We start from the raw sequence: 12,031 nt of genomic DNA, 5'->3' as shown, positions 1-12,031 counted from the left end.
TAATTAATTCTGTCTGAAGACGAAAATATTTTTTATTAAAATCTTTCGGTAAAACTTTTGATGGGAGACATGATCTTTGCTAAATTATATGTACATCGATTCTACGTCAATACCAACCGGAAATCTTTAGCTCCCTAACGATATTTCACTCGGCGAGAAGTCGATATAGACTCTCGAGCAGAAGTCGCGCACGGGTTAAAATCGTCCTGTAGGTACTTACGTAGCGGCATTGCGTTGCCCAACTCATGCATAGAGTCATGACGAGTTTAAGCGATTGCTTATTGCTCCGGCCGGTGTAACCAGTCGTAGTGGACTGACGCACTGCCTCGGGTCCCGACCGTTTGTTATTCGCGTTTAGTCAGTCCAACCATCTACAGGGTGTACGATATCCAAATCGAACTGCATACTACAACTCTTTCTTTTTTTCTTTAAGCTTCTTTTTGTGTGTGTGTATCATGTGTGTATTATATCATTTTGTATATATTAAAAAAATCTCTAAAAATAAGAAGACATTCAAATTGGTATCATTCTATTCTATTTTTTTCTTTTCATTTTTCTACGTTGATTATTTTAATCGGAGAACAATGAACCGCATTTTTTTTCTTTTCTTTTTCCTTTAGCTTCTTTTTCGTTTTTTTTTTTTTTTTGTTGATACGTATTTAACAGAACGAAGAAGAAAATTATTTTCATGCGTCAATCGATCGATTAGATTTCCTCTTATTATTATTCGTCCATGTATAGATCGGTCAATGATCTACGAAGAAGAAGAATCATCATTGGGGCTTGAATGCAACGTACAAGAAGGAAAGGAAAAAGATCGATTATTCGTTGAAACATGGATAAACTCTCGTCGAAGTTACTTCGGTCGGTCGATTAATCTCTCTCTCTCTCTCTCTCTTTCTTTCTTTCTTTATTTATTTCTTTCTTTCTATCAAAGGATTCTGAAGATCCTTGTACACCCAGTACGTAGGAACGTCCTACGTGTATCAGATCGTACTCGGTCCATGTACGTACAAGCATTGATTCTATGCGGCGGCTTGGATTTGCGGGACAAATCGACCATTCCTCGATAGCAAAAGATCGATCTATAGAATTCAGTTTAAAGGATTTTTCAAGAACAAGACAAGATGGAAGAGGAAGGTGAATGAAGAGCGAGGGGTAGTCGATACCGCTTCTCTTTCGAGCGATCGACATCGTCGAGTTTATTATCTTTTATATCGACTACCTCCTCCTCACCCCTGTACCTATTATAGCCAACAAGATGGCGATGATTACTACATCGCGTTCGTTAAATCAAGATCCAACAAGCATTTAATATCCCATTGGCTGGAACTATCGATTATCTACTCGATAAAAAATCTTCGATGAGACTCCAACTATTTTTCCATTATCTCTCACGTTACTATCGATCTCCTAATTAAACTTTGCAAATGAATTTTTCTACGAATGTATACGTACGCGTATAATAGATAGATAACATGTATATATTTATAGATTATTATTTGTACTTGGATATATTTTCTTTTTCTTTTCTTCTTCTTTTTTTTTTTTTTTTCTTTTTGTTTTTTTCTTTGGAAACTCACGATCGTTCATTGTCGGTTCAAGTCGGGCGAAATAAAAAATTGTTGATATTTATATACTTATTCTTCTTCCATTTCTTCTTCCTTTTCTTCTAGAAGGCTCACGACGTACGAGGAAAAAGAAAATCCACACGGGATCCGGATACGCGAACCCGCAAGGTCAGACCAGCGTGGGCAGGTATCCGTAACTCGATGATTTTGCAACGATCGCGCTTCCTGCTGGCAATTGATTAATGGTAGCCGCAACGTCGACACCGCGTGCTACTTTATATACGTACGTATGTTTCTTGTACATAAGCCTCGTCGTCTTTATATTTCTATATATCTATATATCTATATATAAATACGCATACATACATATATATATATATATATACACAGTTATATCTATGGATACATGTATGTATATATAGATGTACACATAAATATATAAATAAATATATATATATATTGTGTATATGTGTGTTTGTGTGTGTGTGTGTGTGTGTGTGTGTGTTTGTGTGTGTATGATACACGTATATAGTCGCAAGAGAAACGAAGAAGAGTCTCGACGTAAAGGCAGTAAAAGCGTTAGCGCATCGTTCGCAAGGTTACCCGCAGAGATTCGTGATTCAGTGATCCATAGAAGCAAGTAAATCGAGAGCAACGCGTTTACTATTGCTCGATCCGTTCAGGATGAATCTTTCCTTGTTGTGTCCGTCTAGCATCTTTCATCGATTTCGATCTCCTTTGTTCTCTCTTACATATTAAGGGGATAACAAAGTTTGTCATTTTAATTTAGAATGTTAAACCTTAAAGGATTTTTCAAGGCAAGGATATATAAAAATGGTAATAGAAATGTTGATTAAACAAAAATATGTATTTCATTTGACGCTTAGGTACTGACTACTCGTCTCTATCGCCTTCGTGGATATATTTACAACAGAAAAAAACAAATATGTCGAAAACATAAAAATTAGGCAAACAAAAAATGATGAAAAAGAAAAAGAAGTAGAAGAAGTGATGAAGATGAAAAGAGAGAAAAATAGAGAGAGAGTAAATGAAAAAGAATCACGTTAAAAATTTTTGTCTCACACCAGCAAAGAGGTTCATACACCAAGCAGAAGCGAGAAAGCGATATCGATTTCGCAGACAATTCACCCACTTGACTATTTACAACTGATAGATTATTTCGATATTTATATATATATATATATATATATATATATATATACATATGTATATATGTATATATATATATGTTATATTATATTATATTATATTATATTATATATCGTGACGAATACTCTTTCAGCGTGCAATTAGATACGCATCGAGTTGTTTCGTTCCCATTCGAAATATGCATGATGATTTATTGACAAAAATAATCAGAATTGCTTAATAGCTGTACGTTACACATGAAAATAACGTAATTACCGAACGATCAATCATCGTAATATACCGTACGAACATGTATACATATTTACGGTTTATATAAATATATATATATATATATATAAGGCCCTTCTCGATCGAACAATTGATCTATGTGTATTTCTTTTATATCGATTCCAATTAAAGATCCGATAGAATCGATCGAATCGTCGTTTAAATCAGAATAAATAAAAAAAAAAGGAAGCGTTCGTGTTGTTCGCTTCGTTGATAACGCTTGGTATCTATATGTACAAGAAATGAACACATATTACTATTAGAAATAAAGCCTATCTCGCCGGCTCGAAAAAAGAGAAGAGAAAAGAGGGCTCAAAGTGAAACTGGTAACTCCGCGGGCCTCTTCACGGTAAGAGTTAGATCTAACGGTTTCCCTTTCATCGTAGTTTCGTCTTTGATAGTATCCCTTTCTTCCTCTTTCCCATTAGATTCATCGTCCTCGTCCTCGTTATCCTCGTCTTCGGCGGTAGTAGCTACACCTTGTCTACTTGGTCTCGGGGAACTACCGAGTCTCGATCTAACGCTTAAATCGATCGGTTCGTCTTGTTCGATAGCGAGTCCACCTGGACTTGGACTAACCAGTAATAGATCGCCGCCACGTGGCGAGTGTTGCGAAGTAGCTGGCGTTATCAGACCAGGCGGAGGATATATTAAACCGAGCGCATGCGGATGGTAGCCGGCGGTAAGTGTGACCGTGGCATTGATCTTCCTCGCAGGGAAATCACGATCTGACAAAGTAGGGGAGGCAGCATTGGACTTGAAGTAGCTCAAGGCTGAGTTGCTTCTCGATTCGGTATCGTGTAATCCGTCGGCACCGCCTTCGGTGGATGAGGCACCGCTGTCGCTCGGCGTGTCGGTCGACCTTTTGTAGCTCGGTAAGAACGGTCTAAAGACTTCCGGTGGGCTACTTGCCACTACTACGTCTTTATGGGCAAAACTTATTGGATATATAGGTGACGAGATTGGTTGTGGTAGCTGTTGTTGTTGTTGTTGCTGTTGCTGTTGCTGCTGTTGCTGTTGTTGTTGCTGTTGCTGCTGCTGCTGCTGTTGTTGTTGTTGTTGTTGTTGTTGTTGTTGTTGTCGTTTACATACAAACGGCGGCGTGGCCTCTCTCGGTGGCGTCGAAGATGGCGGCTGTTGACTATTACCATTGATCCTATCGCGTTCTCTGCGCCAAGCTAGCATACGCAACTGATTCTGTAACGCCACGTCGTCCGGATGAGGCGACTTGTTGCTCCGCTCTCTTTCCTGCTTCAACATCGCCACGTGCAGAAGATGAGACTGCAACGCCAGATCATCTTGGCTGGGCGAGCCGGGGTCCTTGGCATCCTTGGAACCGTAAATGGCACCAGTAGCTTGTTGACCTTGAGACTGCGGTAGGAATCCCGGAAGGAAGGTAGGGCCAAACGGAGAAGGGGCACCCGGTGACACACCGACGCTCTGATTTCCATTCGTTTGTTCCTGAAGTAGGCAGTGGATCTTGAACCAGTTGGAGCGCCTGCCGTAACGCGAACCGGACTTAGACATGCCGACTATAAGACATTTCTTCAACCGGCAAGCCTTGCATGCCGTACGATTCTTCTTATTGATCACGCATACACCTCCGTTCTTGCATTCCGAAATACTACCAAGGTTGTTGTACGTTCGACCAAAGAATGACTGAAATCAAAAATATCACGAATTTTACACATTTATTTTTTTTTTCTTCTTTACGTTTCTGTTCGTCGTGTCTGAATGTGAACGTGTGCGTGTGCGTGTGCGTGTATATATTAAAACGTGAGCGTGCGTGTATATACTATCTACGTGAGATACATAGGAGGAAGAAAGCATATTCTCGGTCGTCGGGTCGAACCATATAAAGGGTCGAGCAAGATCCTTCCTTTCGAATACAAGCCACGCGTTTGCTTCTCTACCGGATTAAACGTCAGAGTTTAATGTTACGCGCATCACGAGAATTAGCATGCCTGCGCGCCTAGAGAAGAGAAGAAGGGAAACGAGGAAGGACGAACGAACGAACGAACGAACGAACGAACGAACGAACGAACGAAAGAACGAACGAACGAACGAACGAACGAACGAACGAACGAACGAACGAACGAACCAACGAACGAACGAACCAACGAATGAACGAACGAACGAACGAACGAACGAATGGACGGACGGACGGACGGACGGACGGACAGACCAACGGACGGAGAGGAGTATATACGTGGCGTGGCCGCTCGTAAAGTTAAACGCCTGTCGGCCGACGATAAAACCGCCTCGAAGAGGCTCGCGCACCTCTTCGAGAGGTGCACCTTAGAGCGCGAGCAGGCCCGCTCGCACGCTCATCGACCACTAATTTACGACGTGGCTCTTTTCTCCTTCTTCTTCTTCCTTCTTCTTCTTTCTTCTTCTTCTTTCTTCTTCCTCTTTCTTCTTCTTTACTTCTTCTTCATCCCTCTTACTCTCATTCTCGTTCTATCATCGAACATTTCGCGGTACAAGAACATATTTCCCTCCTTCGAATTTTTTCATTGAATCAAACTCTCGCTTTTTTCTTTCTTTCTTTCTCTCTCTCTCTCTCTCTCTCTCTCTCTCTCTCTCTTTCTTCCCCTCATATCACCACCACGAGTTTCGTATCAAACCAGTACGGAGAAAAAGTAATACGACCCGAAACGAAATCGAATTTGGCTACCTCTCTTTTTTAACATGGACGTCACAGATTTGGCATTACGCTCGACGGCCATTGCGTGAGCGGAATCTTGCGACGATGGTTCTCTTTTAACCGTGAGACCGAATCCATTTTCGAGTTGGTCAGTTATTTGTCCAAATTGTCCTAGAGTTTTATTTACATACGTAGGATGTATCAAGAGAAAGGAAATAATAGACGATGATGGAGTAAGTAAGATGTCGAGAGGGTATTTGTGAAAACCCTCGTGCGAGCTGTTTAGCATAATCATTCGAGGACCGCACCTTTTTGGAAGAAGGGGGAAGCATCTGCTTATGCCGACGATATCTCGTCGTGAATCGTATCGGCGTTGAGTCACAAAGAACGAAAGAGAGAAAAAGAGAGAGAGAGAGAGAGAGAGAGAGAGAGAGAGAGAGAGATGTATACACATACACACGCACACAAATTCCGAGCTCCACCTGACGAGGACCCACGTGGGCGGCTTCGTAACGGTTCGAAATCCCAAAAGCTCGCACGCGTAGCGGTACGCGTCCCAACTGAAACTAACAAATCGGACGACGCTGGATACGTCGTTTCGATCTGTGACCTACAAATCGAAAATGTTTGACCTCCCGATTGATCCTTATATCTATTCGATTATATAGGTTATATTTGTATGTATGTATATACACATATATGATTCGTGTGTATATATACATATGTGTATGTGTGTGTGCGCGAGGATGACATGAGAAACGTTCCTCGTTCGCATACGTAGACATTTTTTCTTTTCCCTCTTTCTTTTTTCACGCACCAGAATCTAATCATCGAATGATTTTAAAAGATAGAAGAAGTAGGATAAATATGGAGGTCTTGAGTGAGGTCGTAACTAAACATAAATAACTAAACAAAAAATAATAGAAATAAAGATAGATCAGAATGATGAAATACGAAGGGGAGAAGAGAGTCGAGGGGGGGTGGGCGAGGAAGGACGAAGGAAGAGAGTGGTGTAGGGTGGGTGGAGAGGGGGAGTAGGGGTATAGCGGGGTTACCTACACAACGGGATTCGCGAGAGAGACGGAGATTGCGTAAGAAGCACGCGTGTCGCCTCGAGTTTGCAAGTTTTTGCAGTTTCCCGTGGAGTCTCGCGTGTGGACCACATAGAGAGTAGAACAACGCCAACGACAACGACTCGCACGGGGAAATGGTGGGAGGAAGAGGGGATAGGAGAGCGAGGGAAGGGGCGAGGAGAGGGAGACGACGATGACAACGGCGACAACAGCAAACTCGGACGAGAACAACAAACGCGGAGATTGGAAACGTTCGCCATTTAGGGCCACTCGAGAGAGTAGTTCGTATCGTATCGAATCTCAGCCGGCACGTCCGGAATCCTGGACCGATTTGTACCAACGTACCGTAAAGGAAATGACGGAGGAGAAATCGTTGTCCCTGATCGTGAAAAGGAAAAGAAAAGGAAGGAAAAAAAAGAAGTAACCAAATTTTATATATATATATATATATATATATATATATAAAAACGAAAAATTAGAAAGGATCGAGCCGGACAAACGATAGATCCGACAACGTGCGCATCAATATCGATCCAGATTCTCTCTCGATCATTTACTTTGTAATCGTATCCAAGTTAAGATTCTCTGTCGTTCAAACTGGAAAGAAACTGTTTCAGCGCACGAAAATGTACGATGATCTCACGGTATTTTCCGTTCGCTGCTAGCTAACTGTCCTGGCAAACAGACGGTCGTTCGAGTTAAAAGATGAGTTTCTTTTCTGTTTCCATGTTTTTTTTTCTCTTTCTATTTTTTTTTCTTCTTCCTTCTCTTTTTAAAGAAATAATGTTTCACTTGGACACGCTCGAACGAAGAAGAAGCGATTTATCATTCTTATCCGATTGCGCTATAAAAGTGTCTTTTTGTCTCTCTTTTTCTCTCATTTTCTTTCTCCCCTCCCCTCCCCCCCCTCTCTCTCTCTCGTATTATCCGTATTATCTACTTGAAATAAGAAACATTCCGATAATGGAATGACGCGTGTCACCAAGCTTAAATTTACGATAGGTTAACCGAACATAGCGTACCTAAGTACTTACTTACTTATATACGACTTCCTCGAAAAATAGTCAAGCAAAAGTCTACGTTTGGGCTTTTCTATATTATTACTATCGACCGTACGCCTTTGGATGCTGAAGAGTTATATATATATATATATATATATATATATATATATATATATATAAATGTGTAAGTAAGTACCTACTATCGATCGTGGTGGTAACAGTAAGTCGCTGGAGTACGTCGACTGCCGTTTCTGGATAGCGGTTACGGTCTTTGCGGAACGTACCTACTCACTTGCGATGTAATCGTGCGTTATAGGCACGATCTCGTCGAGAGGACTCGAGAGGACTCCTATATGCGTCTTCTCTCTCTCTCTCTCTCTCTCTTTCTCTCTCTCTTATTGGAGAAGAGAGGCACCTGTGCCAAGAGGACGAACCTTTTCTCCTCTTCGTCACACCCACGCGTTGTTAAATCGCTTCGTCTCTCTTTCTCCCTCTTTCTCTCACTATATATATATATCTATATATCTCTATCTCTTGCACACATGTGTTTGTATGCTTCAACGAGCCACGAGTCTCTTCCTCGGTCCATTTAACCTCTCTCTTTCTCTTTCTCTCTCTGTCTCTCTCTCTCTCTCTCGCTCTTCTCTTCGTCGTCGTAATCCCATAGATCCCTCTCTCATTCTTCTTCTTCTCTTTCTCTTTCTTCTTCTTCTTCTTCTTCTTCTTCTTCTTCTTCTTCTTCTTCTCTACGCTCGTGCGCGTATCAACAATCTATATTAAGGACGTGGGAATGTGAAATGGCCTGTCCAGCTATGCCAACGGTGCTATAGGAGCCGCGGTGTGGTCGTGTCGGCTGTCTCGCAGTTTCCCTCTCCCTCCCTCTCTCCTCTCTCTCTCTCTCTCTCTCTCTCTCTCTCTGTCTGTCTCTCTGTCTGTCTGTCTGTTTTTCTGTTTCTCTGTCTCTCTTCGTGTCGCGCACGCTTTTGCTCTCGACCTCAACCGTTCACAAATCCCACGGGATGTGTTAACCGTTTCCTTTGGTTCATACGATATAGCACGATCGATTTTGTGTTTTACCGATCTTGGAAATTCTTCCTAAGTTTCCTAATGACGACGATGATCCCTTGGGATTTTCTACTCACGAAATTGGAACGTTCTTGGCTTTCAGAATGGAAAAAAGGAGGAGAAAACGAGAGAGAAAATTATAAAGAAGTAACATCTGTCGTATTCGTGGTGCTTATATATTATTTGTCTACTACGTGTCGAACAGAACGCAGAAGATGAAAATATTGAAATTTAATTCGAATTATTTTCATGTAAAATTTGATAATAGAGATAAGAGAAAAATCAAGAAACAATAATTCAATTAGAAACGAACATTTCTTTTTAGAAATGATTCCTCGTGTACGTTCGTATATTACTTATAATACAAAAAACATTTATCTAAAGAAAATCTCTTGAAACACCCTATACATATACACATACATTACATACCTACATACATACATACATACCATACGTACATTACATATATACATACATACATATACTGAATAACGTCGCTTGTCGTGTGCATCGATGTCTCTCACGGTAGAACGCTTCGCGCGTCCACTCGTTAACATCTCCGACGCGCACATTAGCACATGAATGTGCCGTAGCATGTAACTATATCGACGGCGCTATAGTAACGCGCGTGACCCTGATTCGCGTGCGAAGAGAGACGACGTCGACGACGACGACGACGACGACGACGAAGACGACGAATACAACGACGACGAATACGACGAAGTCGATGCGGTTCACGAACGATTCGCGTCATCGCGAAGATCACCGTTTCCTCCTTCCAGTTAATCCTCCTTTTGCGAGCTAACTTTCCCAGAGACGATGAACACACGGCCGTGGCCGTACTCGATGTGTGATCTGATTTATGTCTTTTGGTCGTCCTACTACTACATGCTATCCGTATGTTCCTACTGTGAGAATTAATTATATAGAATATGGCGAGAGTAAATCTATTATTTTTTATTTTTATTTTTTTTTCTCTTTTCCTTTATTTCTTTATGCCTTCCTTTCTTTTTTTTTTCTCCGTAGCTTATGAAACTATCAGCAATCAAGAATCTTTGATATATATTCTCGGTCAAGTGATTTTTTAAAGCGAGATCAAATCGTTTTCAAACCACGTTTAGAATTTGATAAATATTCGAAACATTAGATATCTGTTTAGTGATTTCGGTTTCTTTTCTCTTTCTCTCTCTCTCTCTTTCTCTCTCTCTCTCTCTCTTTCTTTTTTTTTCGTAGAGAAATTTTTGTAGGAAATTTTTTTACATTCGGAAGTATTTCGGAAATTAATTGATCAGTTATTGAAATTAATATCATTCTGTCGCACGTGCCGAACGCGTTCATATTTCTTATAGCAATCGTTTTACAAAATTGTAGTTATCATATTGTACGTATAATAATAAAATCTATATTCGTATAGGACTTCGTATCTGATAATAATCAATCGAATCGGTATTAACAATCAATATCTTCGATCTTCTCATCATCACGATTTTCCTCTTTGAAGAATTAAATTAGCATAGCTCGTTAACCATTTATTCGTTCTAGGAAAGGAAATATGCACTTTGCCCGTAACACCATCTTAACCTAAGATCCAGCGATAGATCTAACGATCTATCGTTTTCTTTTTTCTATTTCTGACGCATCGGTTAACTTTTACGATCGATTCTCTTCTCGACGATTCCACGAACTGGACGAAAGTGATACGAGTGCAAGAGTTTTGGCGAGTGTCCAAGAAAACTAACTATAAACGAAGCTGTTTTGCGAAAGGAACACGAAGAGAAGAAACACGTTGAACGGTGGAACGACGGCGTGCAATGACGTCATTGAAAAACTACGCGAACCTTGGAGTTAGGTGCATTTTGCATGCGAAACGTAGCGCAAAGATCACTCTCGTTTTCATTTCTAAGCGATTTTCAAGAGAACTCTACGACGGCAACGTGGGTAAACTCGTCTATTCTTTTGTCTTTGCTTCTTTCTTATTATTCTCATTCTTCTTATTCTTCTCCGCGTTTTTAAATCGCTTTGAAAGAAATCGAGTTTTCAAAAAGAAGAAGAAGAAAAAGAAAAAGAAGAATAAGACAACACAGGAAGATAGACGACAACGACGAGGAAGAAAATCTGCTTACGGATTTACGACATCTTAAATAACGCGCTCGGCCACGGTCGTTTCTCGTACGAATCGAATTTCCTGCATTACTGACACGAAATACTTCCACGTCGCAGAATATCGCGACGATTGAATTGCAGATCTTCGACGACGACGACGACGACGACGTCGGCGTCGACGACGTCGTCGTCGTCGTCGTCGTCGTCGTCGTCGTCGTTGTCCTTACCGTGCGAGTCGACAGTTCTTAACAGCAGGAACAATGAACGACGGTTATTGTATGCTGATTTTCTTTCTCTTTCTTTCTCTTTCTTTCCCCGTCGTGGTTTTGAAAGTACGTTTCTCCCGAAGTTGCACGGCACGCGGTAATAAAAATTTCAATGTGGCTACCTGACTCGGCCCCGAAACTTCGAAGCTTTGATTTTCACCCGTCGAGAAAGCGTCCGTCGTGTTGGGTATTCGAACCTATAATACGTATGATAATAGCTATTATACCTTACTTATATACAATCGAGATCGAGAAAAAATTAATGCTCAATTCGTAAGAGCATTTGCTATAACGGATCGTGGGAAGGATCTATCTTCGATAGTGAAAATTTCTATCTACTTATTTCCTCTTCTTCTTTCGAACAAACGTTCACCGTTCAGGAATATAAAAAGAAGAGGAAGAAGAAGAAGGAGGAAGAGGAAGAGAAGAAGAGGACAGTCGGTGCCGGTCTTTACGGTCCGAAGCCGGCAAGATCGTACGTCAGAAACTTTTTCCGTCCGGCTCGATATGGCTTCCGAGGATTTGTCAGGGTGAGCTATTTGCTTGCATTTTGTAGTCTATCCCCTTTCGATCTTTGCACGCCGCCGAAGAAGAAGAAGAAGAAGAAGAAAGAAAGAAAGAAAGAAAGAAAGAAAAAGAAGGAGGAGAGGGGCTAAAAGACACGAGCTGTTATCCTTCGGCTTTGCTTCTATCCTAAACGTCCATCCTAGACGACGTACTACCTTTTAGCTCTGGAGTGATCAGTTCTACCGCGGATCCGACGTCGGATAGACGAACGTAAGGATTGACGCACGAGACCGATTCACGCGAAAGAGAAAGAGAGAGAATGAGAGAGAGAGAGAGAGAGAGAGAGAGAGAGAGAGAGAGA

General features: G+C 41.2%; 1 protein-coding gene and 1 long non-coding RNA gene across 5 annotated transcripts in view; one reads left to right on the top strand and one right to left on the bottom strand.

The window, feature by feature from the left end:
• The window catches only part of LOC122634245, a 226,712-nt gene extending 224,145 nt beyond the window's left edge, over window positions 1-2,567 (top strand). The window contains exons 8-9 of one of the 2 annotated variants that reach the window (XR_006328341.1): window positions 1,677-1,854; window positions 2,459-2,567. This is a non-coding gene — a long non-coding RNA (uncharacterized LOC122634245). Of the gene's footprint in view, window positions 1-1,676; window positions 1,964-2,458 lie in introns of those variants that run through there. The other variant, XR_006328342.1, reaches the window with a different exon arrangement.
• Window positions 2,421-12,031, bottom strand: part of LOC122634242 (zygotic gap protein knirps-like) — a 33,523-nt gene continuing 23,912 nt past the window's right edge. For all 3 annotated transcript variants that reach the window (XM_043822987.1, XM_043822989.1, XM_043822988.1), the window contains one exon: window positions 2,421-4,667. In XM_043822987.1, coding sequence (XP_043678922.1) covers window positions 3,321-4,667 — 1,347 coding nt within the window. In that variant the 3' untranslated portion in view covers window positions 2,421-3,320. The remainder of the gene's footprint in view (window positions 4,668-12,031) is intronic.

The sequence above is a fragment of the Vespula pensylvanica genome, chromosome 14 (genome assembly GCF_014466175.1).
Source record: "Vespula pensylvanica isolate Volc-1 chromosome 14, ASM1446617v1, whole genome shotgun sequence".
In the NCBI taxonomy this organism is placed as follows: domain Eukaryota; kingdom Metazoa; phylum Arthropoda; class Insecta; order Hymenoptera; family Vespidae; genus Vespula; species Vespula pensylvanica.
The sequence above is the reverse complement of the archived record's forward strand: the minus strand, read 5'-3'. Positions and strand labels throughout refer to the sequence as shown.